Source organism: Hippocampus bargibanti, linkage group LG01, assembly GCF_051943395.1.
Source record: "Hippocampus bargibanti isolate YZ-2025 linkage group LG01, ASM5194339v1, whole genome shotgun sequence".
Lineage (NCBI taxonomy): Eukaryota > Metazoa > Chordata > Actinopteri > Syngnathiformes > Syngnathidae > Hippocampus > Hippocampus bargibanti.
The window spans coordinates 20248863-20266170 of record NC_142734.1 but is presented as its reverse complement, the minus strand read 5'-3'; the positions used below and the strand labels follow the sequence as shown (position 1 = coordinate 20266170).

Sequence of the window (17308 nt, the reverse complement as noted above, 5' to 3'; positions counted from 1 at the left end):
CTTTTGATGATTGCATATGGCTCGCCGATAAAACTAAATACATATTGTGGTTTTTTTCGCCGTTCATTTCCCGTTGGGGCTGCAGTTGGTGGAAAGCGCAATTTTGATTGGATGACACTGACCTAGAATGGCCGAAAGCGCCATGGATGATAGTGGCCGTCATGTTGAAACAGGTAAACACCCCTTTAAATGAGCCCAACTAGTGCACTTCAGCGTGAATGCACCGGAGCATTAGAGGAGAGAAAATGTTCTGATTCTAATTTGCAATGAAACAATACCATCGATGAAACAGTCGCATGTCAGTGACATTTTAACTAGCCCGATGTTAACGTTAGCATCAACATACTTCTGCGAGAAGTAGATTGCAGATAGCAAGTGTGGAAGCTTATGAGCCGTGTGCAGGCTAGCTCGCAGTAACTTCGCCTCTGGACCGGCAAATTGAATTTCATTCCGATCGTTTGCCTGGATTTTTACCAATCACGAGGAACGGAAAACCATTCATGTTAACGGTGAGTACTATCACAAAGTTATTTTAAATAATACATTCTGATATTTTGTTGAAAAGTGGCCGCGCGTGCGCGCGTGTGTGTGTGTGCGTGCGCACGCGAGCGTTTGTATGTGCGCGTGCGTGTGGCTCTCACTGAAAAACATTTCTAAATATTTTACTTTTAAGGCTCTCTTAGTCAAAAAGGTTCCCGACCCCTGTCTTATTCTATTATATGTTATGAAAGTGTAATGAAAGTTTCATAAAGATTGAACAACAAATAAAGAAGTTATAACAGTTTATTTGAACACACATGTTAGTTATGAATTTCCTGCTGAAGCCACTTAGAGAGCACACTACAAAGCGAGGCTGCAGGCTCTGTAGGCTGTGGGGGAAGAAATGCAAAATGCCTGCTAGGGAGGAAAGAGTTAAGAATATATCTATCTATATATCTATATCTCCCTTCCTAATTTCAAATCTCACCTAAAACCCACCTGTTTAAACTTGCTTTCATGATCTAGTTCAATCTGCTATTTTGTTATTTACTGTTTTATTCATGTTTTATTGTTTTATGTATTGTTTTTTTTTATTGTAGTGTCCTTGGGTGTTCAAAAAGAGCTTGTAAATTAAATGGATTATTATTATTATTATTATTATTATTATTATTATATTTTGTTTGGACAACTCAAGTTTTTGAGATATTTTCTTCTTTTTTGTTTGAAACTTTCAGTTGTCATTTAGAGTGGCCGCAGAAAGAAGTTCCAACAGATTTGGCAAAAATTATTCAAGAAAGGTGTACTTCTATCTCAGGTTTTTTTTAATGGGAAAATTGCTGACCAATGTAATCATTACTGGCAGGCATGAATATACTTTTTCACAACAGCAGCAGCAACAAAAAAGGCACATGTTTAATTAAGTCAACCCACCAAGCATAGCGTCTCATAAGAAAGGTTCTATTGCAGACGCTTGCTTTGTACTTTTTGTAGGCGAGCACTCACCTATAAAAAGCAGGGTGAAGATGATGATCAGTTGGTACACTCCATGACCCAGGATGTTTTTCATCATGGTGAGGGAAATGAGCGGGTTGTTGCGGCCGTAGGGTTTCCGTAGCAACAGCGCCTCTGTGGGGGGCTCAGTGGCCAGGGCCAAGGAGGCAAACGTGTCCATGATCAGGTTCACCCACAGCATCTGCACCGCCTTCAGCGGAGAGTCCTACCGAGAGATGACGCCATGTATTTTAAAAAATAATAAAATAAAGTAAAACTCCCATTAATTCTATTTTGGGCCAGATCCTGTCACATTTCGGTTTATGACCAACGGGTGGCACTGTAAAGCCCTGCCTGCAGCTGCACAGGTGTTGGTCCTTTTAATCGGGGCAGTTATAAGGACTCCCGGCACAACCATTCAGTGGCAGGTCATTGTTTGTTTCACCTCGTCAGGTTTGTTTTGTCTTGTCATGTTTCACTCATGGTTTTGTTTGCTACTTTGGACTTTTTTTGTTATGATGAGTTTGTTGTTTGAAATTTTGTTCCTGTTGGCTTTATTTAATACAATTTGTCAATTGCACCCTGCTCTTCTCACCTGCTTATTTGGGGTCCAACACCACCACCACCACCTTGCAAATCGTGTCACATTCAGCTTACACACCAAAAAGTAATAATAATAATTCTACCCCTAAACACTAATCAAAAGACAGTGGCCATCAAAAGGCTCTGGTATAATTCACACAGTTTATGGTAAATTAACATCATCCCATCAGACCGCAATTATTCTTGAGTTTGATGAAAAGAATCTGAATTAATTCATTCATTCATGAAGGGTCCCCCGTTTGACTCTTTGTTGTTTTTTCCTGAGATCTGACTTCACCACTGTCCTGCTAAAGTTGAGGCCATATTGGGCATGGTGGCCATTCACCAACCATTCAAAACTCCACCTCTCTCTGACCGTCATAAGAAGCATATTCGTGAAGGAAAGTAAAAAAAAATGTCACCTAATTCCAAGACCCGTTGCAAACATTTCCCCCTGTGAGATTGGCCCAGCGCAGCGGTTGGTTTTGCAATCCAAATAAAAGCATATGACTCAGATGTGATTCCGCGCACCTGAGTGATACAGGCACCAGTGAAGGCGACGATTACGGCCACAACGTTGACTGTGAGCTGGAACTGCAGGAACTTGGAAATGCTGTCGTAGACGTTTCGTCCCCACATCACCGCCTTGACAATGCTGCTGAAGTTATCATCTGTCAAGATGATGTCAGATGCCTCTTTTGCCACGTCTGTACCGGCGATGCCCTGGTGGAATTTGCAACGGTGAGAGTCACGGCATGAATCATGGGAGCGTTGAAGCATTCTAATCATTCTGGAGTTACTGCCTCAATGCTGTGTTGTTCTCTGCAGTCTTTGCAGTTTGCATGAGTAAAAGATGTGGTCAAAGACAAATGCATGCCACCCCAATGAAAATTTGCAACATGTATTATTTAGAATAGTGCGTTGAGGCAAATGTGCTTTGGATGCTACAAAACTCTCATTTAACATATCCATTGCCATTGTAACTCTGGGTATTAAATACAGTAAAGTCTCGTTATATCGATATCGGATATATCGATAGTCCCGGTTATATCGATACTATTTCTATGCACGCACGGAGAAAATTACATGCAAACAGGGTCGGATATATCGATAGTCCCGGTTATATCGATATTTTTTCGGACTCCCTTGAATATCGATATAACGAGACTTTACTGTATATGGTACATATTATTCATGAAGCAGTATATTTCTCTCATGTCCTTGAGAGTTTTGAAAGGCGCTTATAAATGAACTGTATTATTATTATTATTATTATTATTATTATTATTATTATTATTATTATTATTATTATTATAGTTGCAGAAATGTTGATCTGAACAGAAAAAAAGAAATCAACTCAAGGTTTTGTTCATCATATAGTGACAGCAAAGTCAGACTCAAACAATATTAAATCTGAACTCCTTAACTCATTCACTGCCAGAAGATGTGCATAAAATATTTCCACTCCAGTGCCAGGGTTTTTTTTTTTGTCATTTTCACTAAAATTCCAGGAACTACAGAATATTGAGTTCTAGGACTACATGAACAATCAATGTAGCGTAAGAAACCATAGACCCTCTTATTTCATCACCAAAAAAGTTTAGGTCAAGCTTATTTGGTTCTAGAGCTATCTAGAACCAGCAAGTGGGGGCGGCTGTACAAAATGTAATTGCTTCCCCTCGTGGGAGGGGAAAACATTGCCATAGGTCTGACTGGAGATTGATCCACATCCCTTTGCAAGAAAAACGAAAACCCGAACAAATTTAGGAATGGCGCGCCACGTCATCCTTTTCGATTCTCGAATTCATTCGGGAATGGCAGTAAATGAGTTCACAGCCAACAGTCATTCGTGACTCAGGACTGAGTTGTAGAATTAGTGCAAGTGGATTGCAAAAAAATGAAGCCACTGTCATAGTTACCATAGCAAATCCAACATCGGCTTTCTTCAGAGCTGGTCCGTCGTTGGTTCCATCCCCTGTCACTGCAACCACCTGCCTCTGTTCTACAACACTACTGTCAATTATGCCTAACGGGGGAGCAGAGGCACAGCAGATCAGTGTTTGTGTGTGTGCGTGTGGGGAGGGCGGGGGGGGGGGGGGGGTAAAAAGTGTTTGTTTTGGATTATCAATTTGTAACTCACCTTTGACAAGGGTATGTTTATCTGTTGGTGAGGACCGGGCAAGTACACGTAGTTTGGGCCAGATTTTATCAATTCGCTCCTGTTCAATCTGCATGCACATGGAAATGGGAAGATGGATTTAACAAATAATATTGCTCACTTCTTTCACTGGCAAATACCAAATTATGATTCTGAATCTTGGGCTGTAAAAAAAACAAAACAACAACAAAATAAAGGCACACACACACCTGCAAGTCGTGTACAATTGAATGTATGGAAAAGTCCACATCCCAAGCATTGCACTCAGCAAATACAAATGTGGGGGAATGCCGCTATCTCATCAATTTTAATCAATTTTTTTGCCAGGGGCAATTTCTCAAAACGTAGTTAATATTATAATTGTTATTAGCTCCTTTAACATGCAGAACAGACACATATCGCACACGGACTCTTACACGCACGTACGCACGCACATACACACACAAACACACACACACACACAAACACACGCACACACACAAACGGAGGACATGCCACAACCTCACAACGTGTGGCAATCCTGCAAAAGTATGGCCGATTGTGACATTTGTAAGTTACTTTCAGTCAATATAAATTAAAATATAAATATATATACAATATAATATAAATATAACAAATATAAATATATTGAAAATATACATATACATTTGTTCTCCTCACGGTATTAGCAAGAATCGAAACAAGGGTGTGGAAAATCCTACTGGACCCTCCACACCCTGCCCACAACCTTTTCCAGCTCCTTCCCTCAGGCAGGCGCTACCGATCCATGCGCACCAAATCCAGCAGACATTTATACAGCTTCTTCCCCCTAGCCATTAACTCGCTAAACTGTAACACAAATATAACTGTATCGAGCCTCTTTGGAATTAGTTTTATGATGACACTAGTGCAACGTGTTCTACCAGAGACAAATTATTTGTGTGTTCTACATACTTGGCCAATGAAGATGATTCTAATTCTGATTCCGATTAGAAGACAATATTGTTGAATAATGATAGAGTGACTTAAAATAACTCAGGTGCTTACTGGTCTTGGCTGCTGAGATGAAGTGTTCTCAGTACGTGTATGGAAAAGCGCACTTTGAAGACATTCTTTTGGAAGACATTCTTTTCCATACATTGTAAGAATGAAAATTGTAAAGAGCAGTACATTGGGGAGACTCAACAAATTCTCAAAAAAAGACTTTATCAACATCGCAGGGATAATACAAGTGGGCCTCAATCGGCAGTACATTTGCACCTAAAAGCTAGCAACCACTCATTTGACGACAATGAGGTTAAAATCTTAGCGAAAGAACATAGATGGTTTGAAAGGGGGGGAAAATAAGCGATTCTTATAAAACAACAAAATCCTTCTTTAAACCGGTCTGGTGGGGTGAGGTTCAATTTGGATCGTTCATACAATAGCCTGCTTAGGCAAAACAGGTTAGGCAACATTCGTTATGCTGATGAGGTGATACCGGTGGGAGTGGGGGAAATAGGCCAGTCGTTAGTCAGGAATGTAGGAACAATCAGTGGGGCCACAGGGAGGGGTCCTCTGCTACCCCCAACCTGAGAGTAGTGACCTATCGTAGCTGTGTCCGGCGCCGCCATGCCTGGACATTAGGGATATATAAATAGGGCCGATACGACCAGTCAGACTTTAGTTCGCTGACGAAGCCTCTTGGATCGGAGGCGAAACATCCGAAACCTTCAAAATTGTACAGATGACGGCTGAAGAAACCTTCTCATCGATGGACCACTCCTGTTTGGCTGAGAGCTTACACAGACGTATTCTTTTGGAAGAAAAGATGTGCATGAATGAGTGCAGTCACGAGACCCCAACTCACCTCTCCTTTCTCGTTCCTGATTCGTCGGTTGAAGTCTTTGCCCTCAAGACAGATAAAATCATCCCCAGGGTGGATGATTCCACATTTGGCAGCAATAGCCCTGGCTGTGTTTATATTATCGCCAGTCACCATCCGCACAGTGATGCCCGCACGCTGACACTTGCGGATGGCCTCGGGGACCTTTGTGTTTCACACAGAAACACGATGAGATTACTATTACAAAATATTATTCACCTACTGCAATATGGATAGCAGCCGGTGGTGATACACTCCTACCTCGGGTCGTACCGGATCCTCAATCCCAACCACGGTGATGCAAGTCAACTCTGTCACTATTTCTGCCTCATTTTCCCAATCAGGCTCTGGATTGGAGGGCAGGTCACGATAAGCAATGCAGATGGTTCTCAGGCCCTCGCATGCCATTGGCTCGATCACCTGTTCAATAAAATCAGCATAAAATAATGTATCCAGGAAAAATGTCGAGCGGCTTCAGTATTTTGGGTGTATTTACTTATCATTATAGCAGACACCAAAATTATGCAAGGAAAACAGCAAATTGTCATGCAATTTGAAGTTAACATGGCGTGAGCTTTTGACTGTTTTTGCTCGTATTCTTTCTGACAACGCTGAGAGGGAAAGCCCCCTTACGCCGAGAAGCAGAGGAAGACAATATGATGAAGAGCTTGCATGGCATAAAGCTGCCGCAACGCAAGCAGAAGAAACGAGCTAGAATACAGCTATGTAAGGGCTGTGTAAGGGCAAAGTTGTTTTTTTTCTCGTGGCATAAAATGAAATGGCCATGAGGCAGGTCAGCCCGCCTGCCATTCAAGGGGACAATTTGCTCACACTGCTGCAAAATCCAATCTGTTAGTAGAGCAAGTACTTGATCTTCGCTGGGGAATTCTTTCAACAACAATGTTGTTCCACAATATGTCATTCACCTGCTTGACCATCTCATCTCTGTCCCGCGGGCGGAAACTTCGAGGTTCCCCGTTGTTATCTAGGATGTAAGAACACCTGCGGAGAGAGAGAATGGTAAACCATGGAACAGATGACCCAACATATGTGTTTGTTGACAAATCAAAAGCGATATTGTATATTTCCTGGGCTGAGCGCATCTCTTCCCTTCCACTCACTTTTTCAGCATGATTTCAGAGGCTCCCTTGCTGTAGAGACGGAAGGAACCATCTGGCAGCTTGATCACTGTGCTCATAGATTTGCGCACTGAGTTAAAGGTATACACCTGGGATGAAAGAGACAATGATGAGCATTATACAGAATCGTGAAAGCATTCATGTTTTTGACATGCAATGTGAGCTGTGCAAAAGTCGTCCATGGCCTTATTCAAGGGAATTTTAATAATAATAATACGAAGACATTTAATTTACAAGCACATTTCAAAGCACCCAAGGACACTTTACAATCAAAAAGAACAATACAAACCAGAACAATAAAACCACAAATAAAATCATGAATAATAAAAGAGCTGATTAACTCATTCACTGCCATTGACAAATTTATTTGGAAATTGAAAATAAGATGCAGTGCGCCATTCCCGAATTTGTTCGGGTTTTGTTTTTTCATGCTTGGGTGCTGATAAAGCGCTGGCAATGGCCTCTGGCAATGTTTTTCTGTTTTCCACAAAGGGGCAGCATTTCCAGTTTTTCCATGTTTGCGCTTTGTTCCAACTTCAGTTGTTGTTAAAGCGCGATATAAACCAATATGTATGTATTGCATTGTATTTTGGACAGCCGCCCTCATTTCAAGGTCATGTAACTTCAGACCGATATAATTTAGGAAATAAGTATTTTTTTCCGCTGAAATAAGAGAGTCTAAGGTTTCTAACACTGTTTTGAATGTTTACGTAGTCCTAAAACTCAATATTCCGTGGCACTGGAGTGGACACATTTCAAAGTCAAAGTCAGCTTTATTGTCAAATATGCTATGCACAGATGAAATTACTGTCCTCTCGGACCCAGCATGCAAGACACTTATAATGACTTTAACAAACATAATAAACATGAAAACGCCAATTTGCCGGGAGAGGGGAGCCGCTGCGTGTTCACACATTTTTGCACGTCTGGAAGTGAATGAGTTAAACTAAACTGTCAATGTGATTTTAAACAGATGGGTCTTGAGGTGGGATTTGAAGGTGGGAAGAGAATCAATATTTTGCATTGTCAAGTATTTTATCGCCTTGTCAAGTACACAAATTAGTTGTGGTTAAGGTGCCGCCATTAAAAAAAAACACAATTTTCTGTTCGTCAAAAACTCTGGTTTTAATCTGACAAAACACAAATCAAGTATAATTTTGTCCGCTTAGTCCTGATTATCCTGTCAAAATTTAGTTTGTTACATTTTTTTTGCTGATGTGTGCTGACTAACATGAACACGAATTTGAGCGTGACTGCTTAATTGTGAAGACAGTCTATGACAGCGGTCTCCAAACTTCTTCCTGTGAGGGCCACACAACTTTTCCCTTCTGTGATGGGGGGGCCGGTGTCAGAAAAGAGAAGCTTAAAAAATGTGTTTTCCAGAAAGCCACAAATAACCAAATAACCCTTTACAGGTTCCATCCATCCATCCATCCATCCATCTTCTGCCGCTTATCCGGGGTCGGGTCGCGGGGGCAGCAGCTTCAGTAGGGAAGCCCAGACTTCCCTCTCCCCAGCCACTTGTTCTAGCTCGTCCTGGCGGATCCCGAGGCGTTCCCATGCCAGCTGGGAGACATAGTCTCTCCAGCGTGTTCTGGGTCGTCCCCGGGGTCTCCTGCCAGTGGGGCATGCCCGGAACACCTCACGAGGGAGGTGTCCCGGGGGCATCCTAATCAGATGCCCGAGCCACCTCATCTGGCTCCTCTCGATGTGGAGGAGAAGCGGCTCGACTTTGAGCCCCTCCCGGATGACGGAGCTTCTCACCTTATCTCTAAGGGAGAGCCCGGACACCCGACGGAGAAAGCTCATTTCGGCCGCTTGCATCCGAGATCTCGTTCTTTCGGACACAACCCATAGCTCGTGACCATAGATGAGGGTTGGGACGTAGATCGACCGGTAGATTGAGAGCTTTGCTTTTTGGCTCAGCTCCTTCTTCACCACGACAGATCGGTACAAAGTCCGCATCACGGCAGACGCCGCACCGATCCGCCTGTCGACCTCTCGCTCCCTTACACCCTCACTCGTGAACAAGACACCCAGATACTTAAACTCCTCCACTTGAGGCAAAATCTCCTCCCCGACCCGGAGAGGGCACTCCACCCTTTTCCGACTGAGAACCATTGTCTCAGATTTGGAGGTGCTGATTCTCATCCCAGTCGCTTCACATTCGGCTGCGAAACGCTCAAGCGAGAGTTGGAGAGCTCCACTTGAAGACCCCAACAGTACAACATCATCTGCAAAAAGCAGAGATGCTATACTGAGGCCACCAAAACGGAAACCTTCAATGCTTCGGCTGCGCCTAGAAATTCTGTCCATAAAGGTTATGAACAGAATCGGTGACAAAGGGCAGCGTTGGCGGAGCCCAACCATCACTGGAAACGATTCCGACTTACTGCCGGCAATGCGAACCAGACTCTGACATCGGTCATATAGGGACCGAACGGCCCGTATCAGCCGCTCCTGTACCCCATACTCCCGAAGTACCCTCCACAGAACTCCACGAGGGACACGGTCAAACGCTTTCTCCAAGTCCACAAAACACATGGAGAGTGGTTGGGCGAATTCCCATGCGCCCTCGAGGACCCTGCTAAGGGTGTAGAGCTGTTCCACTGTTCCGCGGCCGGGACGAAAACCACACTGTTCCTCCTCAATCTGAGGCTCGACTTTCCGACGGACCTGCCTCTCTAGGACCCCTGAATAGACCTTTCCAGGGAGGCTGAGGAGTGTGATCCCTCTGTAGTTGGAACACACCCTCCGGTCCCCCTTTTTAAAAAGGAGGACCACCACCCGGTCTGCCAATCCAGAGGCACTCTCCCCGATGACCACGTAATGTTGCAGAGGAGTGTCAGCCAGGACAGCCCCACAACATCCAGAGCCTTTAGGAACTCCGGTCGGATCTCATCCACTCCCGGGGCCTTGCCACCGAGGAGCTTTTTAACCACCTCGGTGACTTCAGTCACAAAGATCGGAGGGCCCACCTTGGAGTCCCCAGACACTGCTTCCTCCAAGGAAGGCGTGTTGGTGGAGTTGAGGAGGTCTTCGAAGTACTCTGCCCAACGGTTCACGACGTCTCGAGTCGAAGTCAGCAGCGCCCCACTCTCACTGTACACAGTGTTAGTGGTGCACTGCTTTCCCCTCCTGAGACGCCGGATGGTGGACCAGAATTTCCTCGAAGCGGTCCGGAAGTCGGCTTCCGTGGCCTCACCGAACTCTTCCCATGCCCGTGTCTTTGCCTCGGCGACCACCGAGGCTGCATTCCGCTTGGCTCGTCGATACGTGTCAGCTGTCTCAGGAGTCACACAGGCTATATAAGCCCGGTAGGACTCCTTCAGCTTTACGGCATCCCTTACTACTGGTGTCCACCAGCGAGTACGGGGATTGCCGCCATGACAGGCACCAACCACCTTACGGCCGCAACTCTGATTTGCCGCCTCAGCAAGGGAGGTACGGAACATGGTCCATTCGGACTCAATGTCCCCCACATCCCCCGGGACATGTGTATAGTTCTGCCGGAGGTGGGAGTTGAAACTCCTTCTGACAGGGGATTCTGCCAGACGTTCCCAACAAACCCTCACAACACGTTTGGGTCTTCCAGGTCGGACTGGCATCTTCCCCCACCAACGGAGCCTACTCACCACCAGGTGGTGATCAGTTGACAGCTCCGCCCCTCACTTCACTCTAGTGTCCAAAACATGAGGCCGCAAATCCGATGATACAACTATAAAGTCAATCATCGAACTGCGACCAAGGGTGTCCTGGTGCCACGTGCACATATGGATACCCTTATGTTTGAATAAAGTGTTTGTTATAGACAATCCGTGTTGTGCACAGAAGTCCAATAATAAAACACCACTCCTGTTCTGATCGGGGGGGCCATTCCTCCCAATCACGCCCTTCCAGGTCCCACTGTCATTGCCCACATGAGCATTGAAATCGCCCAGCAGAACGAGGGAGTCCCCAGGGGGAGCGCTCTCCAGCACACCACCTAAGGTCTCCAAAAAGGATGGGTACACTGAACTGCTGTTTGGTGCATATGCACAGACAACAGTCAGAACCCGTCCCTCCACCTGAAGGCGGAGGGAAGCAACCCTTTCGTCTACTGGGGTGAATCCCAATGTACAGGGGGCGAGTCGGGGGGCAATAAGTATGCCGACACCTGCTCTACGCCTCTCACCGTGGGCAACTCCAGAGTGGAAGAGAGTCCAACCCCTCTCGAGAGGGCTGGTACCGGAACCAAGGCTGTGTGTGGAGGCAAGCCCAACTATGTCTAGTCGGAACTTTTCAACCTCGTGCACCAGCTCAGGCTCCTTCCCTGTAAGAGAGGTGACATTCCACGTCCCCAGAGCTAGCTTCTGCAGTCGAGGGTCGGACCGCCAGGGTCCCCGCCTTTGGCTGCTGCCCAGCTCACATTGCACCCGACCCCTCTGGCCCCTCCCATGGGTGGTAAGCCCTTGAGAAGGGGGACCCACGTTTCCTCTTCGGGCTGAGCCCGACCGGGCCCCATGGGTGTAGGCCCGGCCACCAGGCGCTCGCCAACGAGCCCCATCTCCAGGCCTGGCTCCAGGGAGAGGCCCCGGTGACCCGCGGGCAAGGGAAAACCAAATCCATTTGTCTTTTTCATCATATGGGGTCTTCTGAGTCGTACTTTGTCTGGTCCCTCACCCAGGACCTGTTTGCCATGGGTGACCCTACCAGGGGCATGAAGCCCCAGACAACCTAGCTCCGAGGATCATTGGGACACACAAACCCCTCCACCACGGTAAGGTGACGACTCATGGAGGGGCTTTACAGGTTCTTTACAGAAAAAGAGGGTTATTGAGTTATTATTTATGTCATTAATAGTGTTGATGAGAAGGTTTCTTCAGCCGTCATCTGTCATCTGAAACCTTCTCATCGATGGACCACTCCTGTAGGACTGAGAGCTTACACAGACGCATTAATAGTGTTATTACTTGTTTCCTGACTTTTTTTTCTGTAAAGAACCTGTAAAGCTCTTTTTATTCTGTAAAGAACTTTACAGGTTCTTTACCTCAAGTCAGGAAACAATAACACTATTAATGACATAAATAATAACTAAATAAGCCTCTCTGAGTTCATCACAGAAAAAAAAATCTGGAAATAAATAACACTATTTATGAAATAAATAATAACTAAATAACTCTCTCTGTGTTCTTCATAGAAAAAAAGGAAATAACAGTATTTATGAAATAAATAATAACTACATAACTCTCTCTGTGTTCTTCATAGAAAAAAAGCCATGGAACATTAACTTTCTGTTGTGCCATACACAATCTTAACAGATAAAAGTTCAGCTCAGTTGTCAGAGCAGAATCTCTCTGACACATATGAGCAGTCTCTTAAAGTTCTTGTGTTCCTTCCTTATAATCCTTTTGTAGGTTCCAGTAGGCTTGTAGACACCGCTGTTTGCAGCTCTCTCTCATCAACTTCCCTGTGAAAACCACAAAGGAAGCAGGTTGAGAAAGTGAACTAAGTGATACAGCACCTACACAGCACAATACATTTCACTACCAGTATGTCTGTAAAGATGGATTTTATCCCAGTAGATTTTATTATGATTATATTTGTTTATGCTCAGAATGACTCATTCATGTCAGAAAAGTGAGCTTACCTATGTATGTTCATCAGTGTGAACTGTTGGTCTGCATCTGGCTGGTGAGAAGTTGAATATCAGGTTCCATTCTAGTTACAGCCAGTCTCAAGCACTGATACAATTGTTCTTCTGTCAATCTTGATCTCATCGGAGATTTCAGCAGTTTCATGCGAGAAAGGCTTTTCTCGCAGATATACGTGCTGCCAAAACTGTGGACATTTTCATTGCGTGTTTTTTGACGTTTGTATATGTGTCGTTTGGGAGGGCGGCATAGAAGTCAATGAGACTGTTGGGCTTGAATGAGTCTTTCAGACAATCACAGTTCTGTAACTCAGGTCCAACTTCTCCATGGTTTGGTACATTTGGTCGAAAATATCCTCTCCCGTTGTCGTCCCTTTGAGACTTTGCAGGGCTGCCAGCTCCTCGCATATCTCAAAGTTTGCGCTAACTCCACGAATAAAAATGAGCAGTTGCGCTGTGTCTTGCACATCCATGCTCTCACCCAATGCTAATGAAAAAAGTCACATTCTTTCAGCTTCTGCTGCAGCTGGGCATATATCGATGAGAAGCCGTCATCTGAACAAATTTGAAGGTTTCGGACGTTTTGCCTCCTATCCAAGTGGCTTCGTCAGCGAACTAAAGTCTGACTATCCCTAATGTCCAGCCATGGCGGCGCCAGACACAGTTATGATAGGTCCCTACTCTCAGGTTGGGGGGAGCAAAGCTAGCAACCACTCATTTGACGACAATGAGGTTAAAATCTTAGTGAAAGAACATAGATGGTTTGAAAGGGGGGTAAAAGAAGCGATTCTTATAAAACAACAAAATCCTTCATTAAACGGTCTGGTGGGGTGAGGTTCAATTTGGATCGTTCAATAGCCTGCTTAGGCAAAACAGGTTAGGCAACATTCGTAATGCTGATGAGGTGATACCGGTGGGAGTGGGGGAAATGGGCCAGTCGTTAGTCAGGAATGTAGGAACAATCAGTGGGGCCACAGGGAGTGGTCCTCTGCCCCCCCCCCCCCAACCTGAGAGTAGGGACCTATCATAGCTGTGTCCGGCGCCGCCATGGCTGGACATTAGGGATATATACATAGGGCAGATACGACCAGTCAGACTTTAGTTCGCTGACGAAGCCTCTTGGACAGGAGGCGAAACGTCCGAAACCTTCAAATTTGTACAGATGACGGCTGAAGAAACCTTCTCATTGATGGACCACTCCTGTACGACTGAGAGCTTACACAGACGTATAGCTGGGCATATACATTCATCCCGATTTCTTCACCGCGTCTGGTGATTGTACTCGCCGACAGACTTACGGCATTATATGCATCTTTCTTCTCGGGACACAACTCCTCCGCGACAGCATCCATACATTTCTTAACAAAGTCTCCATCCGTGAAAGGCTTACCGCTGCTTGCTATCAGCTTAGCAAGCCGAAAGCTGGCCCGAACGGATGCCTTCTTCAGCTGAGCTTAATGTACAATGTATTCTGCTGAGATAGTAGTCCACTTTTCGCTTTGAGAGTTTGTCTGCTCGTATTTGGCCTTGCAAGCAATCGTACATGTCTTTGTGACGGGATTCATAGTGTCGGCGAAGATTGTATTCTTTGAATACCGCCACCGCCTCTTGACAGATGAGACAAACAGCCTTTTCTTTGCATTGAACATAAAAATAATCGTTTGTCCACTGCAGGTTAAATACCCTGCATTCTGAATCAATTTTTCTCTTACTTAACCTTTTCGCCATTATTCTGTTCACTCTTTGACAGGAAGGTTTACTCGAGAAAACAGGCCTGGAACCAAATAGAGCGCCAAACTGAGCGCACCTGAATGTACCACCGGACTGCCCTCCACTTCGTCATACGTCACTTTCTTGTGTCGCGTCGCATTGTGACTGACTCCTTTAGCGTTCTATTGTTAGCAGACGTGTTTGTATTGTTCAATCACGATTAGAAACAACATACATTGGTTACATTGATTAAAATAGGAACAGATAATGATCGAAAACCAACCTTTGACTTGTAAAAAGATTTTTTATGTTTCTGGAGGCTAAATAGGAAAAAAATCTGATAGCATCTCTGGTATTGTTCAGGGGGCCCGGGCAAATGTGCTGACGGGCCAGATACGGCCCGCGGGCCGTAGTTTGGTGACCTCTGGTCTATGACACACACACACACACATATATATATATATATATATATATATATATATATATATATATATATATATATATATATATATATATATATATATACACAGTAAAGTCTCGTTATATCGATATCGGATATATCGATAGTCCCGGTTATATCGATACTATTTCTATGCACGCACGGAGAAAATTACATGCAAACAGGGTCGGATATATCGATAGTCCCGGTTATATCGATATTTTTTCGGACTCCCTTGAATATCGATATAACGAGACTTTACTGTACTTGTCGTTTGCATGCAACAACAGCCTTTGAAAGGTGAAAGCCTGCAAAAGGAAACAATTTAATTTCGGCATCGTTTCGACTTTGTGGTTGCCACACACCCACAACTCTGGCAAAATAACTTACCCTGACAACGCTTGTGCATCTTGTGCAAATCGAAAACTTTGCTGCTAACCTCGGACGACTTAAGGAATAACTATTACTGCAAGGTTAATGATACTTTTATGACGCCGACCGTTTAACCTTTTAATTCTGTAAAGATCCTATATGTTAGCTTGAATGTCTGCAATGTGACAGTGAGGTCACAAAGCTGATACGATTCCATCTTATTCAGCCAGAATTCTGATGATCATGACCAAGGCATTTCTGTTATCTAAACAGGAAAAGATGGATGCTAGATATCGTCATCCCTACTTTGTAGAGTCTCTCCTCTGGGATCTGATCTCTGACGGGTGTATAGTCTTGTTGTAGGTCTAATACGAATCCCAGCAGGCCGCACTCGGTCTTGTTGCCCACTTGCTTTGCCAGACCACCCTCCACATCCGGTGGCTGATTGTAAGGGAGGCAAATTCAAAACGAGTGAAGGAAATATAAATTAAAAGTCAGTGTCGAGCCATTGGAGTGGAAAAAGTTAACAATGACACTCGTATATGACTCACTAAGATCTTGGAGGTGTAGGCACTGTTGATTGAGATGGCATTGACTAGCAGATCCAATGCTCGCGGGTTAATCTGTCCAGGGTCCGGGATCAAGCGGTGGTGCACATCACCTGGGGACCGACAAATGAATGCATCCCAATAACTCGAATGGTTGATAGTCGACCAAACGACCATCTGAGTAATGTTGCATTGGATGTAATTTGATTGCATTTGAATTTTTCCAAAATTGTACCCTGCGCGTAGGATCAAATATTGCTCCCCCAAGTACCAAGACAGAAGATGCCGCAATTGAGTGGGATGTGGGAGGTCACCAAAAGTGGCCAGTCAAAACCCACGCAAGCATGGGGAGCAACACAACATCGAGGATATAAGACAACTTGAATTTATTTCCTTTTACATACCTACATAAGCCTGAACCACAGTCATTCGGTTGGTGGTGAGCGTGCCGGTCTTGTCGGAGCAGATGGCTGTGGCATTCCCCATAGTCTCGCATGCATCCAGGTGCCGTACAAGGTTGTTGTCCTTCATCATTTTCTACAAAATGCAATGGAATGAAGAGCAGGTTGAATTGAGGGAGGTCATTAATCATGCTATGATGGGTGGCATTTGCTAGTAGATCCTTAGCGCGTACTGTGACCATAATGCACAAGTCACATAGCTATTCAATCAAGCTAGCTAGTCATCGCTAACCAATCAAAACTCAATTTGTTAAATATATTCTAAGATATAGAAATAAATGTATCTTGTCACACAACACAGCAGACAACTTCTTCTTTTCCTTTCGGCTTTTCCCCTCAGGGGTCGCCACAGCGAATCAATGTCCTCCATCTATCCCGGTTTTGTGCATCCTCTTCTCTCACACCAGCTACCTTCATGTCCTCTTTGACCACATCCATAAACCTCCTCTTCGGTCTTCCTCTCGGTCTCCTGCCTGGCAGTTCAAGACTCAGCATCCTTCTCCCGATATAGTCACTCTCTCTCCACTGGACATGTCCAAACCATCTCAGTCTGGCCTCTCTGACTTTCTCTCCAAAGCCTCTAATATGAGTTGTCCCTCTAATGTACTCATTCCTGATCCTATCCAACCTGGTCACTCACACAGAAAACCTCAACATCTTCAGCTGTGCTACCTCCAGCTCTGCTTCCTGTCTTTTCTTCAGTGGCACTCTCTCCAGTCCAAACATCATGGCTGGTCTGACCACTGTTTTATACTTTTCCTTTCATCCTAGCTGAAACCCTTCTATCACACATCACACCTGACATTTTTCTCCACCCGCTCCAGCCTGCCTGGACACGCTTCTTCACCTCTTTTCCACACTCTCCATTGCTCTGGACAGTTGACCCCAAGTACTTAAAATCCTCCACCTTTTTCATCTCTTCCCCCTGTAGCATCACTCTTGCACTTGGATCCC

General features: G+C 44.8%; 1 protein-coding gene across 10 annotated transcripts in view; it reads right to left on the bottom strand.

Moving 5' to 3' along the window:
- The window catches only part of atp2b3b (ATPase plasma membrane Ca2+ transporting 3b), a 78768-nt gene that overhangs the window by 19214 nt on the left and 42246 nt on the right, over positions 1-17308 (bottom strand). For all 10 annotated transcript variants that reach the window (XM_089002981.1, XM_089002989.1, XM_089002998.1 and 7 more), the window contains 11 exons: positions 16298-16430; positions 15897-16006; positions 15652-15786; positions 7175-7281; positions 6980-7055; positions 6315-6473; positions 6039-6218; positions 4193-4280; positions 3972-4078; positions 2584-2775; positions 1483-1696 (listed from right to left, as the gene is read on the bottom strand). In XM_089002981.1, coding sequence (XP_088859107.1) covers positions 1483-1696; positions 2584-2775; positions 3972-4078; positions 4193-4280; positions 6039-6218; positions 6315-6473; positions 6980-7055; positions 7175-7281; positions 15652-15786; positions 15897-16006; positions 16298-16430 — 1501 coding nt within the window. The remainder of the gene's footprint in view (positions 1-1482; positions 1697-2583; positions 2776-3971; positions 4079-4192; positions 4281-6038; positions 6219-6314; positions 6474-6979; positions 7056-7174; positions 7282-15651; positions 15787-15896; positions 16007-16297; positions 16431-17308) is intronic.